General features: G+C 40.3%; 2 protein-coding genes across 2 annotated transcripts; both read right to left on the bottom strand.

The window, feature by feature from the left end:
* Nucleotides 1-35: 35 nt before the first annotated feature.
* On the bottom strand, nt 36-2,239 carry LOC109875427 (retinol-binding protein 2). The gene is made up of 4 exons (XM_020467775.1): nt 2,103-2,239; nt 1,429-1,607; nt 946-1,047; nt 36-246 (listed from the first exon to the last, which is right to left on the bottom strand). The coding sequence occupies exons 1-4, from the start codon at nt 2,173-2,175 to the stop codon at nt 193-195; spliced, it is 408 nt and encodes a 135-aa protein (XP_020323364.1). The 5' UTR covers nt 2,176-2,239; the 3' UTR covers nt 36-192.
* Nucleotides 2,240-7,418: 5,179 nt separating this feature from the next.
* On the bottom strand, nt 7,419-11,932 carry LOC109875428 (retinol-binding protein 1). Its single transcript, XM_020467776.2, has 4 exons — nt 11,743-11,932; nt 11,074-11,252; nt 8,893-8,994; nt 7,419-8,106 (listed from the first exon to the last, which is right to left on the bottom strand). The coding sequence occupies exons 1-4, from the start codon at nt 11,813-11,815 to the stop codon at nt 8,056-8,058; spliced, it is 405 nt and encodes a 134-aa protein (XP_020323365.2). The 5' UTR covers nt 11,816-11,932; the 3' UTR covers nt 7,419-8,055.
* Nucleotides 11,933-13,867: the final 1,935 nt, after the last annotated feature.

The following is a 13,867-nucleotide window of genomic DNA, read 5'->3' as shown; positions in this document are numbered from 1 at the left end:
TGCCCAACAAAAAACAAAATATAGTACCAATAGGCTTAGAAGAGTGAACAATATACAATGCTTTATTCAGGTTTGCTTGTGAGTTTGAAACCGTTATGACAAGTTTAAATGGTAACAGCAGGAGTTTACTATATTGACACAAGGTATGAAAAAGTGGATGAATCCAGCAACTGATATCCAGATATTGTCTTTCTATTCTTTTCTCTTGAACACCTGCCTGCAGACTTTGTCCTCACATGTCAGTTCCTGTGAATTCAGAGAGAACAAATCTGAGGTCAGATCTCAGTCTGAGGTCAGATATCAAGTTTGGGATTAGGAGCTTGGGGTGCCACATTCCTCGCCTTATCTCATTCCCTTTGAAGAAACAGGTTAGTCCTGGTCGATCAGTGCAAATTAAGGAAAGGACCATTGATATGCTACCAGAGATGATAGAGAAAGTGAGACATTTCATAGGCTCCTTTTTTTCTGGTTGGTAGCATGGAGAATGAACTAAGTAGACCTGCTATCGCATTGGTGCATATGGAGGAGCCACCCCTTAAGTAGACTGGAACTGTAAACAAAAAAACCAAAAGAGTTTCTTGTTAAAAGGCCTTTTTGGGTCAATTTTATAATCCGCCGTCTTTGATGCTATCTAGGAATGGCAATCTCCTGTCTGTAAAATAAGTTTCACATTTATATTCTGCAGGTGGCGATATCTCTATGCTGTTCATCAGCTCATGAGGAAGGTGCAACGTTTAAAGAACATTGAGATACAGTAGAAGTATAGGACTGTCTGATGTGCAGCACTAACATGTTTTCTGTCTTGCAAAGTAAGGACTCATTTCAGGCCCACATTCATATTTCTACCTGCAATGTTAAGGATGGAAATACTACACTGCTATTTCTTTATTACGACACTATAACGTATCACCAACATGATCAATTAAGTAAATAATGTTAACCCACCAGGTACAGTTTGTCTCCTTCGATCCAGTGCTTCCACCCACGGTTGTCCTTTTCCCCCTTCTGGATACAAACTAGTTTGTCCCCCTCCCACACCACAAGAGCCTGTTAAGGTACAGTCAAAATTGATATGAATTGTCAATGTATGGCTATAAAGGAAACCACATTTGTGACACAAAAGTGAAAATGCTATTATCCAAGATCTAAGGACAGAAAAAAAGAAGCAAACGGTAAAGTAGAAAAATATCAAACGGAGGAGGAAGATGAGGAAGAGATGGACCGATCTGTTCAAATAGTTTAAAGCCACATCCTTCTTTTCTTCCTTATTTGAAGTAATCGTTCATGTGACTGGACTTTTTATTGTAATAAATCATTGCTTACACCTAGCTAATCATGTGCGATCAGTAGTGATTACATGTACATCCCAAAAACAGAGCAAGAAGGATGCTTTTGTAACAGTATTCGAATACAGCCCACGTGTCCAACCTTGACCACCCTGTTGTCCAGTCCTTTGGTGTGCTCCACAAACTCCACCCCCACAGTGAACATCAGCTCATAGTTCCTGAAGGTGCTCAGCGTCTTGACTTCAAACTTGTCTCCATCCTGGATGATCACTTTGGTCTGGGCCAGCTGCACTGCTATTTTGCGTGTGGCAAAGTCAATGTCTGTGGTAAAAAAAGAAAAAGTTAAATATGTAAAAGCTTGAAAAAAGTTGTAAAGGATCAAATCACACGTAACATTTGAGTAATAGAAATGTAACTGGAAATAATACGCATGTTTATAACATCAAAGCTGTCTAAAAGGACAATAGCAATACTTGAGTTGACCTTGACCTTTTAGCTCTATGCAAAATATACAATCAAAGCAGAATACCGGCATGAAATGTTGCACCACTATACATGTTACATATTGCACCTCAGAATACGGTGGTCCCCATGTGAATCTCTCAGTTAACACTGCTGAAAAGTACTATCTATATTGCACAATAGACCTGCACATTATACAGTTACAATATATTGGCAGTGGTAGTGCACACTGCACAGGCACTTGCACAGGCACTTGTACATCCCCTTTTCTTGTCACCCTTCTCTACAGATGGATGGAAAAATATGATATATTCCATCGTGGTAATCCATAGAGATAATGAAGAAAGATCTTACTCAGTGCTTTCATGTAATCCTCAAAGTTCGCACTGCTCTCCAACTCCCATTTGCCATTGAAGTCTACAGGCATGTTGGTTCTGTGGGCTGGTGAACTTTGGGCTGAATCAGAATGGGAAGGTACACGGTGTCCCAGCCTCTTTATATAACAGCCAAGGCAGAGGGCAGAGTACTATTGATAAAGTAGTTGAGTGCTATGGCTGTAGGGGGGACAGGAGGGGTGATGGGATGGGAAGAGCGGTCATAGAAGAGGCCTATCGGGAGATACAGTAAGTAGTGCCAATTCACACACACACACACAGGCAGAATGAGACTCATCGACTGGGACTGCACAGTTTAAAGTTAGATTATTATTTTTGGTGTCTTGCATATATTCTGCTCAAAAGACTATTTAACTTTGAGCATGCAGGTTGAGTAAGTTCAACATGTGCAAATCCAGTATCTGCTAATAGATAACAGAAGGGGGACATACTTGTGAACATAAGCAACCATTTAAAGTTAAACAGGTTCTCACGCACAAAATGCGTATCAGTCAATTAAAATGTTCGATTTACTTGCACATACTGTAAATTGTAGCTGGTCCCATCAGATGAAGTGATTACATATTGGCACAGCTTTTTCAGCCAATTAAAATTGTAGATGTAGTCCTAATTAACATACCTGTCACACTGCACTTTCTGATCATCAAAGCAACTAGGCCAGGGATCATCAACTAGATTCAGCCACAGGTCGATTTTTTCCTGAGAGGATAGTAAGGGGGCCAGAACATAATTACAAAAGAATTGTATACTGAAAATGAACAGCAAGAAGCCCAAACAGATATGTATGACTAAAACATCATTTCTAACCTTACTTACATTTATATATGATCACATATCTCTTTATTATGCGTGGAAATACTTTGGAACAGATTTTAAAAATCACTTGGAGCTGATATGCTGGTGATGTTACAGTCTTTTTTTTTTATGTGCAAACCATACATTTTTTTTTTAAATAATGATTTTTTTTTGGTGCTCAGAAAACTTCGGACGCGGACCACCAGTTGGAAAACCCTGAACCGTGTTATCACGTGTATTTGACTGACCGGTCAAATTGCTCTCTGTGTAAAGTGCCTAGTTCATGTAATTGTCACAGATTGTGGCAAGGGTCCAAATGTTGATTTACATGTAGTGTATTGTGTTAGTGTGTTGAAAAGGGACGTAGTCTACTGCCAACAGCTTGAAATGAGAAAGGAATTGAATTTCAGCCTTACACACACACTTCTATTGCCTAATAATCATATTGCATAGGCTATATTACATGGATGTGTAAAACCTAAATGTAGGCCGACGTTTTATATAGATTTTTATAATCATTCGTCACATACTGTGTTATTTCACCCAAGGAGGATGATCCAAAGTGAACAGTAGAAATAGTTTGCATTCACGTTATCACCCTGCAGATAGCAGTATTGCAGATGGAAAATACAATGAGGAAGACACTTGGCTGTCATTAGTGTATTCTTATGTAGGTTACACTTACATGCAGGCCTATAATGTTTTAGAGTTTATGCGTTATAATAAACATGCGTTTTGAATCCTCAACATAAAAGCACGATAAGAGGTGTGCTCAGAACCACGGTTAAAAACCACTATTGATAACGAGTACACCACTTTAGCAGTTTGTGATGAGGATAACAATAGCCTACATGACTGCTATTGGACAAACCCTTACGAGTCTATTAACGTTACTGAGTGTCAATCTAAATAGCATAAACTGGCGGATTTTGATGGGGATTATTTTTATGTCAAAAGTTTGGACACACCTACTCATCCAAGGGTTTCTTTGTTTTTAATATTTTCTACATTACAGAATAATAGTGAGGACATCAAAACTGAAGACATGAAATCATGTAACCAAAAAAGTATTAAATCAAAATATATTTTATATTTGAGATTCTTCAATGTAGCCACCCTTCGCCTTGATGACAACTCTGCACGCTCTTGACTGAGTAAATTTGAGGGGGGAATGTAGGGGATGTGTGAAATGTACTCCTAATCCTGAGATGCCACTTGCATCTTCTCATTAGCTAGCTTTTGAGGTGGTGCAATCGGCTAAAACACTCGAGGGAGGGCGATCACGTGAGGAAGGAAGTGGTAAGCAGCATGACCAGTGCCAGATGACGTTGTAAAACTGTCATTACGTTGAATACACAATAACGTTCCTCAAATTGACCGCCATCTCTCGCCATCATTTGTTCAGGTACCGACTCCTGGCTGTACAATTTTAATTGAAGTTCTGTTCAAGATCAAGCATTCGTAACCAACTGTATTCACTGGGGTTGGCTCGTCGAACCCGTACTACTGCTGTAGCCAACAATGTGCAATTTACTGAAATTGCTGCCTGTGCACTCTGCTGCTGACGTCACTTAATGCACCTTTGCAGCCAGGCACGTGTGTTGTGACTGATAAAAAATAATCTTTGTCTCATTTAGAGTGACAATGCGTGCATTTTAGCGTTTGAGTCACTTCAAAAGTTGCTAAAAGTTCCAAATACATTTTAAAAGTAGCTACATTTGTTGGTAGGTGCTGTTTGAAAAAAAAAGGGTGCAGGGTAGTCTGAAAAGTTGCTAAATCTAGCAACATAATAGCTAAATTGAAGTCACTGAGCGTGACGTTCTTTACACTAGTAGCAATGAATACATCAATCTTGTGGCTGTCCCAAACTTGGATGCATTTGCTTTTTGTTTTGGTTGTGTTGCAGATTTTTTGCCCAATATAAATACATGGTAAATAATGAGTCACTTATTTGTCACAAAGTGGAGATATGGAATAACAGAATATATTTATTAACTCATGTAAACTAAACACAATTAACAATGGTGTGCGTGTAGTCAGTAGCATAAGTGAGTGGTTGTGTGCATAGATGTGATAAGGTGTTGAAAGGTGCCAAAAATGTAAACAGCGACAATAATGCCACAACCAAAATCTGTCAGTGTCTGCATGGAGAGAGTCTCCTCAATGAATAGGGAAGAGGTATTTATCCTGGCACACACCCGAGTCCAGGTGTATCCCATTTCAATGACGACCTTCCTGGCACCGCCAACCGACATCCTAATAAGGAAAACAAGAGCAAAGAATCGGCAGAGTGGGAGGGTCCCCCCCCCCATAAAACTAGGGAGGGTCCCCCCCCCCCAATAAAACTAGGGCTCAACAAGAAACACCATACCAGTCAAACAAATTTGACCCAGCATCCCAAATTGATACTGGGGGTACACTTCCACTTGCCCCAGCCAACTTTGTTCTCCCCAGACCTCAGCAACCTTTGCACACAGGAAGCAAACTTTAATTGAAAAGACAAAAACAAGACCAGAAGGGAACATACAGGAGCGATAGAACAGGACAATACCAAACAAGACAGGTCAGTCACGTGGACATTTAGGAACAGCGAGATAGCGTGTCAGCAACCAGCACCAAGGAAAATAATGTCTCAGGGTCCTCATTCAATTCTGGCAACAACCGTAAGTTCCCAACAATAACAAATGTGTCCGGGGCATGACCGAAAGAGCGACCCCTTGAGAGCTTTCCTTCCCTAACCAACTCTAGCTGCTCTTGATTTTAGCACGCTCCAAGTCCTGTTTAAATGCCAGTTCTTTGTCATACTTTACACGATCATGCTCTAGCTGTAACATACAGTCATTTCTGCTGTTCAAAAAGACTAACATGGAGCAGCCATTGTAACGAGACAGGGAGACTGCGAGTCCTCGGCAGAGGCTGTCCCACTGCTAATTTCAAGAACACCACACCATCAGATTGGCTTTCAATATCAACCTAACACAGTTTGACGTTTAGCACTAATTTAAACCTTGTAGTGTTCAGCGATCTTCAACAGCTGTTTAGTACATAATTCTAACAGTTCCTCTGATGAAAAGCAAATGAACTTTGACTCAAGACACCATAGTCACAAGTAAATACAAAAATTATTGCTCTTCTCCTCTGCTGAGCACACCAGACCAGAGAAATTACAAATCACACTGGGTACCACAGAAGAGAGATGAGATATATGGAGCTTCCCCAAAACCTACAATAACTCAACCCCAGTCATCGTGCGGATTTGCAGTGGGTAATTACACTGTTCCCAGCTGGCAAGGGGGAAAAAAAACAATATGCTGGCAGATTTCCCCCAAGCCACAGATGTGCCCCCAAGACAACTGCTCAGTCCATAGATGCCACAGAAATAACCATGCCCAACATATTCCAAAGTGAAACACGTCACTAAGCCTAATAGGGAAAAAAGAAAGGCTATAGCTCCAGGTAGCAAGTGTCACTACCCTATCCAAATGGCCCACATCCAATTGTACTCATCTCAGACAATGTCCCAAAAGTGAGTAGAGCAAGAGTTTCCAGCCTGGGCAGGGGCCTGGAAACTAACCAATGTACTCTCTCCAACACAGCACACAAACAATCCACCACAGTAGCAAGTATACCAAGCAAAGGCAACAAACACTGGGCCTACCAAACAATACAACTCAAAAGCTGCAGCAAAAGTTATGAAGCACCTACAGAGTTCTCAAACATTAACCCCCCTCCAAACACAACACATACTAGTAAGCCCAACGACACTAGTATTAGTCCTCCATAATGCAACAAAGTGCTATGCGCTAAAATGTCTAGGAACCAACCTCATGATCACAGACGAGCCCCCACTTGTCACAAACCCGGCTCGAAGTTCATAACAATTAGTGAGAAAACATGGCAATAAAGAATAACAAAATATATTTATTAACTGAAGTAAACTAAATACAATTAACAATGGTGTGTGTGTGTGTGTAGGCAGTAATGTAAGCGGGTGTTCTCATGCATAAATGTGATAATGAGGGGTGCTGAAAGGTGCCAAAGTAAACAAACAAAACGGCCACACAAAAAAAATCTATCAGTGTCTGCATGGAGAGAGTCTCCTCAATGAATGGGGAAGTGGTGCATTTATCCCGGGACACCCGAGCCCAGGTGTGTCCCATTTCAATGATGACCCTCCCGGCTCCACCCACCGACATCCTATTAAGGAAAACAAGAGCAACAATTTACATATTGTAAATGAATTATTTATTGTATTTTATTGTTTTCCTGGTTACATGATCACAGCATCTTTTTGTATTTATTTGTATTCTTTACTTACAGATGTTTTTATATTTAAAAAAATATTGTGTTTGAATGAACTTTGCTGCTTCTCTCATGGCCCAAATATTAGTTGACTTTACATTGGTGAAAGAAACACATGCGAGACAAGCGTTTCTGTTTGCTTTCTCACTTTTAGAGACAAAAACTCTCACAGACTGACCACATTGTTGAGATTCATTTATTGAGTGATTTTTTTCCTATCAAGGGGACACTCCCAAATGAATTGAGGAAAAACAGACAAAGTCTGCTGTTATTTCCTGAACACGTTAGTACTCGTAAAGTTTTCTACTAAGACGACGATGATGACTCAGCTGCACAGGCCTGGTAGCTATTTGTCACATCTTCTGCTGCCTCTCCATTTCATTTTCATTCTTTACCTCTCTCACACTCATTTTCTTTTTTACTCTACTAAAACCCTCCTTCCTACTGGTAAAGTTCACCCCCAGTTGTAAACTCAGGACACCATTAGAGATTGAGGCACTAATCACAAAGCCTACTACACGTACTTCAGTGTTAATGTATCCACACACCTATAACATGGCAATCAAAGGAGAGTTACAGTACAAGTGATCGACAGATACATCACCCCTGTCGTGGATAGTTTGAATGATGGAAAGAAATGTGAAAGGATTGATGGAATGAAGGATGGAAGGATGGATGGTTGGATGGGCGGGTGGATGGATGGGTGGATGGATGGATGAGTGTATTAGAGGGTTCTTTGTCACAGGGTTGGTTTGTGTCTGTGTCTCTCTTGAGCGCTCTGGTAGGGTGCGCCATTCTGTAATTCCAGTGCTGGTTTAGGTTTTCTTGAAGACCTGCTTGCACACAGCTCCACAAGCTCTCAGCTCCTGCACAGAGTAAACAGAAGGTAAAATTATGTTCCATCGAGAGATTAAACAGGATTTTTAATAAATCCCATTATTTATTTGTTTTTGTATACCACCCTATCTTCATTAATTGAGGTAAACAGCTGTGAAGATGTCAAAAATGTTCACAGTAATCAATCTCCTTTATGGAGAAAACCAAAGGCAAAGCACATGTACTTGCAGTTATATTTTTAACCAGCAGAGGCAGCTGCTGTTCAGTGTTCCTGGGCTTAGAGACTCCAGGGAACCACTCTGCTAATGAATAATTTCATGGCTACTAATTGCGAACATCTGTTAGAATCACTTTGACTAAATAATTTGGCAGTCAGATGCCTTTTACTCAGCTTTGATGACAATAATCATAGCAATGAAAATCCGTAATGACAAGGTAATGAAAGTGGTCATACGGTGGTCATTGTCGAGGTCAGTAGATTTACTAATGTTTATGTATGGGTACACTAGAGGTGCACTACAAAGATACTATTTTATTGAGGGTCCCTAAACTCCAATTCTATCCACAAAGTGTAGGAATTTTGTCATGGAGTATTTGCCCTGGTGGTCCACACTTAGTTAAAATCTTGTTTGTGAGGTTACCAAAGCCAGAAACCAGCTATATTTTCACAAAAGCTTTGAATAAATGTTTTTCATCTGTGCTATTTATTGTCTTACATGTTCATCTGATTTGAGATCTGTTGTGACAAAAAGTGAAATCAGGAACTGAGGAAGAAGACTTGCATTCAAATGCCATGAATGAATGTGTTCTCTTACCAGATGAAGCTCATCCCCCTCCACCCAATGGGTCCAGCCTCTTCCTTCTTTCTCTCCCTTCTGCACACACACCAGATTGTCTCCCTCCCATGAGATAGTGGTCTACACACACACACACACACACACACACACACACACACACACACACACACACACACACACACACACACACACACACACACACACACACACACACACACACACACACACACACACACCAGATTGTCCCCCTCCCATGAGATAATGGTCTACAGAGAGAGAGGACAGACAACATTATGCATTCTACTGTCAATTAGCAATTAGGAGCATGACCCCCACACACACACGTACGCACACACACGTACGCACACACACGTACGCACACACACACACACACACACACAAACACACACACAGTAGTGTGCAGGAATCTATAACAACTTACAGACTTACAGACAGACGCATGTGTCGTGACGTTGCATTAGTTCATGTGAAGACTGTTGTTCATCGAATGTTTAAAGTTTCTAATTGCGTGATTAACTGAATCAAACAATTATTAACCCATTAACCTGGGGCACCATGGGAAAACGAGTTTTTATTGAGTTTCTATTTCCCAAATGAACTCAAAGAATATCAGAATATTGATTTTACAACAGCTGCGAATTAACCAGTAGCCTCTACAATCTTGTTCTGAACGTCGTATAGCCCGTGTATCTGCACTGACCCGGGTCTCACCAATGAGTTCATACCACACCAATCTTAGTTTAATATTTATTTACTAAAAAGCTAAAATGATGATAAAAGATACACATAGACAAAACACATTATAGGCTATTGATTAGAACTTAGTATAACGGGCCAACACACTATGGCGAGTGTTACCCACAATGGGGATTTCAAAAGAGAGAGAAAAAAGAAAGTACACAAGAGAAATATACATTTGGGTGAATTTGTCAGCTATGCTATTCTAACCCTAGCCTTGCCCCAAACTGCCGCTCTTATGGGTCAGAATGTAATGATGTAATTACGTGGGGACGATCTCCGAGGATTCTCTGCGTAGGCCGTCAGCTGTTCGATAACGCACTACTCCGGTGCACCTCTCTGAGCGTCCTCCCGATTTCAGTGTCCTTTTTGGCTTAGGAGTCTGTTCCCTCACCCTTTGCTCTGGAAGGGGTCTTCTGAGGACAGACAGCTCTGTAGCTCATAGCTCACAGCATAGGAATGAAACCCTTTAGATACCACGATTCGATGGGAGATGGAGGCTAGGTGGTTCGACTTGAATTCACCCGCTGTATTTTGAAAGTTACATATCTTGAAAACTTTTTGGGACTATGTCAACAATGGACTAATGAAACAAATACCTAAATATAGTTTTTGGGTCCAGTTTTGCTTTAAGTAATAATGACTATACAGTATATATTCAATAATTCCCATATATTATACACACCAGCTCTTTCATTACATAAACAAGTTAGGATTCAACTGTATAAATAGTCATAAAGGTGTCGTAAAGTTATAGGTATAGCAAAGTCTCACAAATGGTAAGTTACAACAATACAGAATATAGCCCAGTGGCCAATAACGGAGTTCCATTCCCTGATGGTACTTGCAGCCGCCCACAAGGTAATGGTTTATGGGCTTGGAAACAAATCAGCCTACAGGCTTACAAGGGCTGTTCTTTTTTGGGGAGAGAAAAATATGCAGATCCTAATCAGGTCCCAGGAAGAAAAAAAATCTTATCAGAAGAAAAATTGTATCATACAAGTTTTTCTCAGATCTCCTGACTAAACATCTATTCGTTTTCACATTGTCCTTTTCAGCAGTTCCAGCAACTACGGTGGATGCCCAACTAGGCCAGCTCAGTGCAGCTAGGTTTGGCTCTGCTCTGTTCGGCTCAGTAGTGTGAAAAGCCCTTATATGTTTTCAAGGACACCAGTGTCTTCTCTAATGCAGCAATCTACTGCTTCCCCCTTAGCCTCAACTAAAGGCCCCTTGTGTTCGCAGCGGTACCTCAATCAAATATTGATGAGCACACATAAGGACGGCCATTTGGGATCTCACACTAGAGGGAATATGACAAACCACTACTGAAACATCAAAATGAATCCTTGTTCCGTATCTCTAGTCTCCAGAACTACGTTTTTGATAGCCTTTTAAAAAACAACAACTGAATGTGTGATGGAAATGTTTTTGTCAACTCACCATGCATTTTCTGTCATCCACCCCTGACAGATCCTCTTCAAACTCCTTGCCAACATGGAAATCCATGTTGTAGTTCTTAAAGGTACTGAGGGTCTTGATGACTATGTGGTCACCATCGTGATTGATGTCTTTGTCAGGCTTCAACAAGGTGGCAATTTTCCTAATGGCAACATTTACATCTGTGTGATGGGTCCCCAAAAAAGGGAAGAGAGAGAGAGAGTAGAGAGAGAGAGAGAGAGAGAGAGAGAGAGAGAGAGAGAGAGATTAACACTGAGGAGCAGGAAGGCTACAGTCATCTATAGCCTAACATCCCTTTCATGACCTCTGTTTCTGTATAGGCCATAACCGGATCTAATACCAGCAATGTCGCTATTTTTGGGATACTTTGTAAATATGCAGCACTTTCAAAACCATTATTTTAGATGACGCAAGCAATATGTCAGTATCTACACCCGTGCTCAAATAAACACACTTTTGAACTATACTAAATTCCATAACGTTAGCTAGGTATATTAATGCCTAGAGCTCAATATTGACCGCAGGGCGCAGTGGTCCTGATGCAACGGAACTCGACGTATGGAGCAGCAATATCCTTGCGCATCATCCATTTGACTGAAGTTTGGAGTCCCCCTTAAACGAATCATCCCCCAAAATGCTGTAACAACTCACCGAGGGCCTTTAAGTACTCCTCGAAGTTGTCATTTGAGATCATTTTCCAATACCCATTCAGATCAACTGGCATATTGGCTGTGTTTCTAGTTTCCTTACTTCCTGGTGAAATGGGCAAAGGAGATCCGATATCGCTGTTCACTTGCGACGGAATGCATGACTGCTGTCCAGGCCTCCTATTTGAACCAGAATCCCTTTAATCCGATTACTTAATAGCTTTCTTCTTCTTTTTTTTACAAGAATTGGAAACTCCCTCCCACCACAGCTGACCTGCGCTGGGGACGAGATTATACATATGGGAGAGTTGATTAAATTGAGCCATAGGGGTAAATTGAACCGCCTTTGGAACCATACACAAAATGTATAATTTGACAAAATATTTATGAATAGGTTATCATTTCATGGAGTATGTGAAGGAAGAAACTACATGGAAAAAAGTGGTAAACAAATTAGGTCCATAAAAAGGATTATCAACAAATCGAATTAATTTAAAGTGTTAGAGGTTTCATGATGCTTGCATCTAAACCAAAGTAGATCATTTAAAGATGGTTCTGTGCATCAGTTGGGGTCTCTATAAGCTTCAATTTGAGGTCCTAAACCTAGCATGAAAGTGCAGCCATGTAGCTGTGTGGGCTAGTATAGTAAACATGTTTGCCTTGGAGTAAATTGAGCCAATGGCCATGGGGTAAATTAAGACAATGGCAAGTTGAACAAATGTAAGTGTTTTCTTCCCAGGAATGATGCAAGGCATTATCGCTGGGATATGAGGTAAGAACTGGACCTGGCAAATGTTAAAAGTGTTTAAAAAAGTACAACTTGTTTGTTAGATGTTAAGCCTTTCCCAGGAATGACGCCAGGCATTATCGCTGGGATATGAGGTAAGAACAGGCCCTGGCAAATGTTAAAAGTGTTTAAAAAAGTACAAATTGTTTGTTAGATGTTAAGCCTGTGTTAAAATATGCTTAAAATGATTGAAAGACAATAAAGCGATTGTGATTGTGTTGAATTGTGTTTTGGAAATAAAGATATAAGCTATCAAAATAAAAAATAAAGAGAGTCACACACTCTATATATAAACTCCTAGTAATTTATTGGGTAAATCACCAACGTTTCGACATGGACTGTGCCTTCTTTTTATAGCTTGTAGTTTATTCGCTGTTATTCAGCACCTCTACATAAAATACTTTCCTCTGGGTGTGTGCCAGCTCATGTTTTTTTATTCGGTATATAAAGATAGACGTGTTTAAAAAAAAAAAAGTATGTGGTAATATTTCATTCGGTACAGAAATGTGTAGGTGGCTTAATTTACCCCAGTCCCCATGCTCAATTTAAGTTATGTTATACCAAGAGAAACTTATTTTGGACAAACTATGTTTTCAAAACCATAAGGTTGACATGATTATTTACAGGGCCTCAACATCCTGAAATATATGTTGATATATTTGTTAGAAATAACACCATGGGTGTTTCTCAATGCGCATACTGCCATGCTCCACACTTTCATGCTCCGAGTGCATTCTCCGACCACGTTCTCTTGAGTGCGTTCTTGTGAGGACGAGAGTGTGGAGAATGTATAAAGCAATACATTTTGAGAAGCACTCGGACTCCACGTATTGTATTACCTCACGCTTCCACTGAACTTTCTCCCAGCCAGGACAATGGCAACAATAAACAAAACAAGATATGCACAAAGAACACGTTTTACTTCATAATTATGAGCTAGATATGTGAATTGTAATAATCTAACATAATTATCTAGCCAGCCAGCTAGTAAAACAGGCAAAATGACCGTAAACGAATGTTATGCAAGGTAGATGTAAATTTTTCGCTGGTAGCTATAGTACCAATTATTCGTGATAGCCCTATTTACGTACTATGGATTTACCCATTCCCTGAACCGTCTTCCAGCCAGGACAACAATGGAAAGAGATGAATCAAGATATACACAAAACAACCGTTTTACTTCACAACCTTCAGCTAGCTATATGTGAAGCGTAATAATGTAGCTAACCAGATAGTTTAACAGGCAAACGGAGTACACATTCGAGAAGTGCCCTCCGTGCTCCGTTTCGCATAATTTGATTTGGACTCATACTCTGACCCTCCCGTGCTCCAATTTGCGTAG

The sequence above is a fragment of the Oncorhynchus kisutch genome, linkage group LG30 (assembly GCF_002021735.2).
Source record: "Oncorhynchus kisutch isolate 150728-3 linkage group LG30, Okis_V2, whole genome shotgun sequence".
In the NCBI taxonomy this organism is placed as follows: Eukaryota; Metazoa; Chordata; class Actinopteri; order Salmoniformes; family Salmonidae; genus Oncorhynchus; species Oncorhynchus kisutch.
The sequence above is the reverse complement of the archived record's forward strand: the minus strand, read 5'-3'. Positions and strand labels throughout refer to the sequence as shown.

Coding starts and splice junctions, on each gene's coding strand:
- LOC109875427 (XM_020467775.1), bottom strand. CDS start 2,175: ATGCCTGTAGACTTCAATGGCAAATGGGAGTTGGAGAGCAGTGCGAAC. Junction 1,608..2,102: donor GGATTACATGAAAGCACTGA/GTAAGATCTTTC, acceptor TTTTTACCACAG/ACATTGACTTTGCCACACGC. Junction 247..945: donor AAGGAGACAAACTGTACCTG/GTGGGTTAACAT, acceptor CTGAATTCACAG/GAACTGACATGTGAGGACAA.
- LOC109875428 (XM_020467776.2), bottom strand. CDS start 11,815: ATGCCAGTTGATCTGAATGGGTATTGGAAAATGATCTCAAATGACAAC. Junction 8,995..11,073: donor TGGATGACAGAAAATGCATG/GTGAGTTGACAA, acceptor GTGTGTGTGTAG/ACCACTATCTCATGGGAGGG. Junction 8,107..8,892: donor AGGGGGATGAGCTTCATCTG/GTAAGAGAACAC, acceptor TACTCTGTGCAG/GAGCTGAGAGCTTGTGGAGC.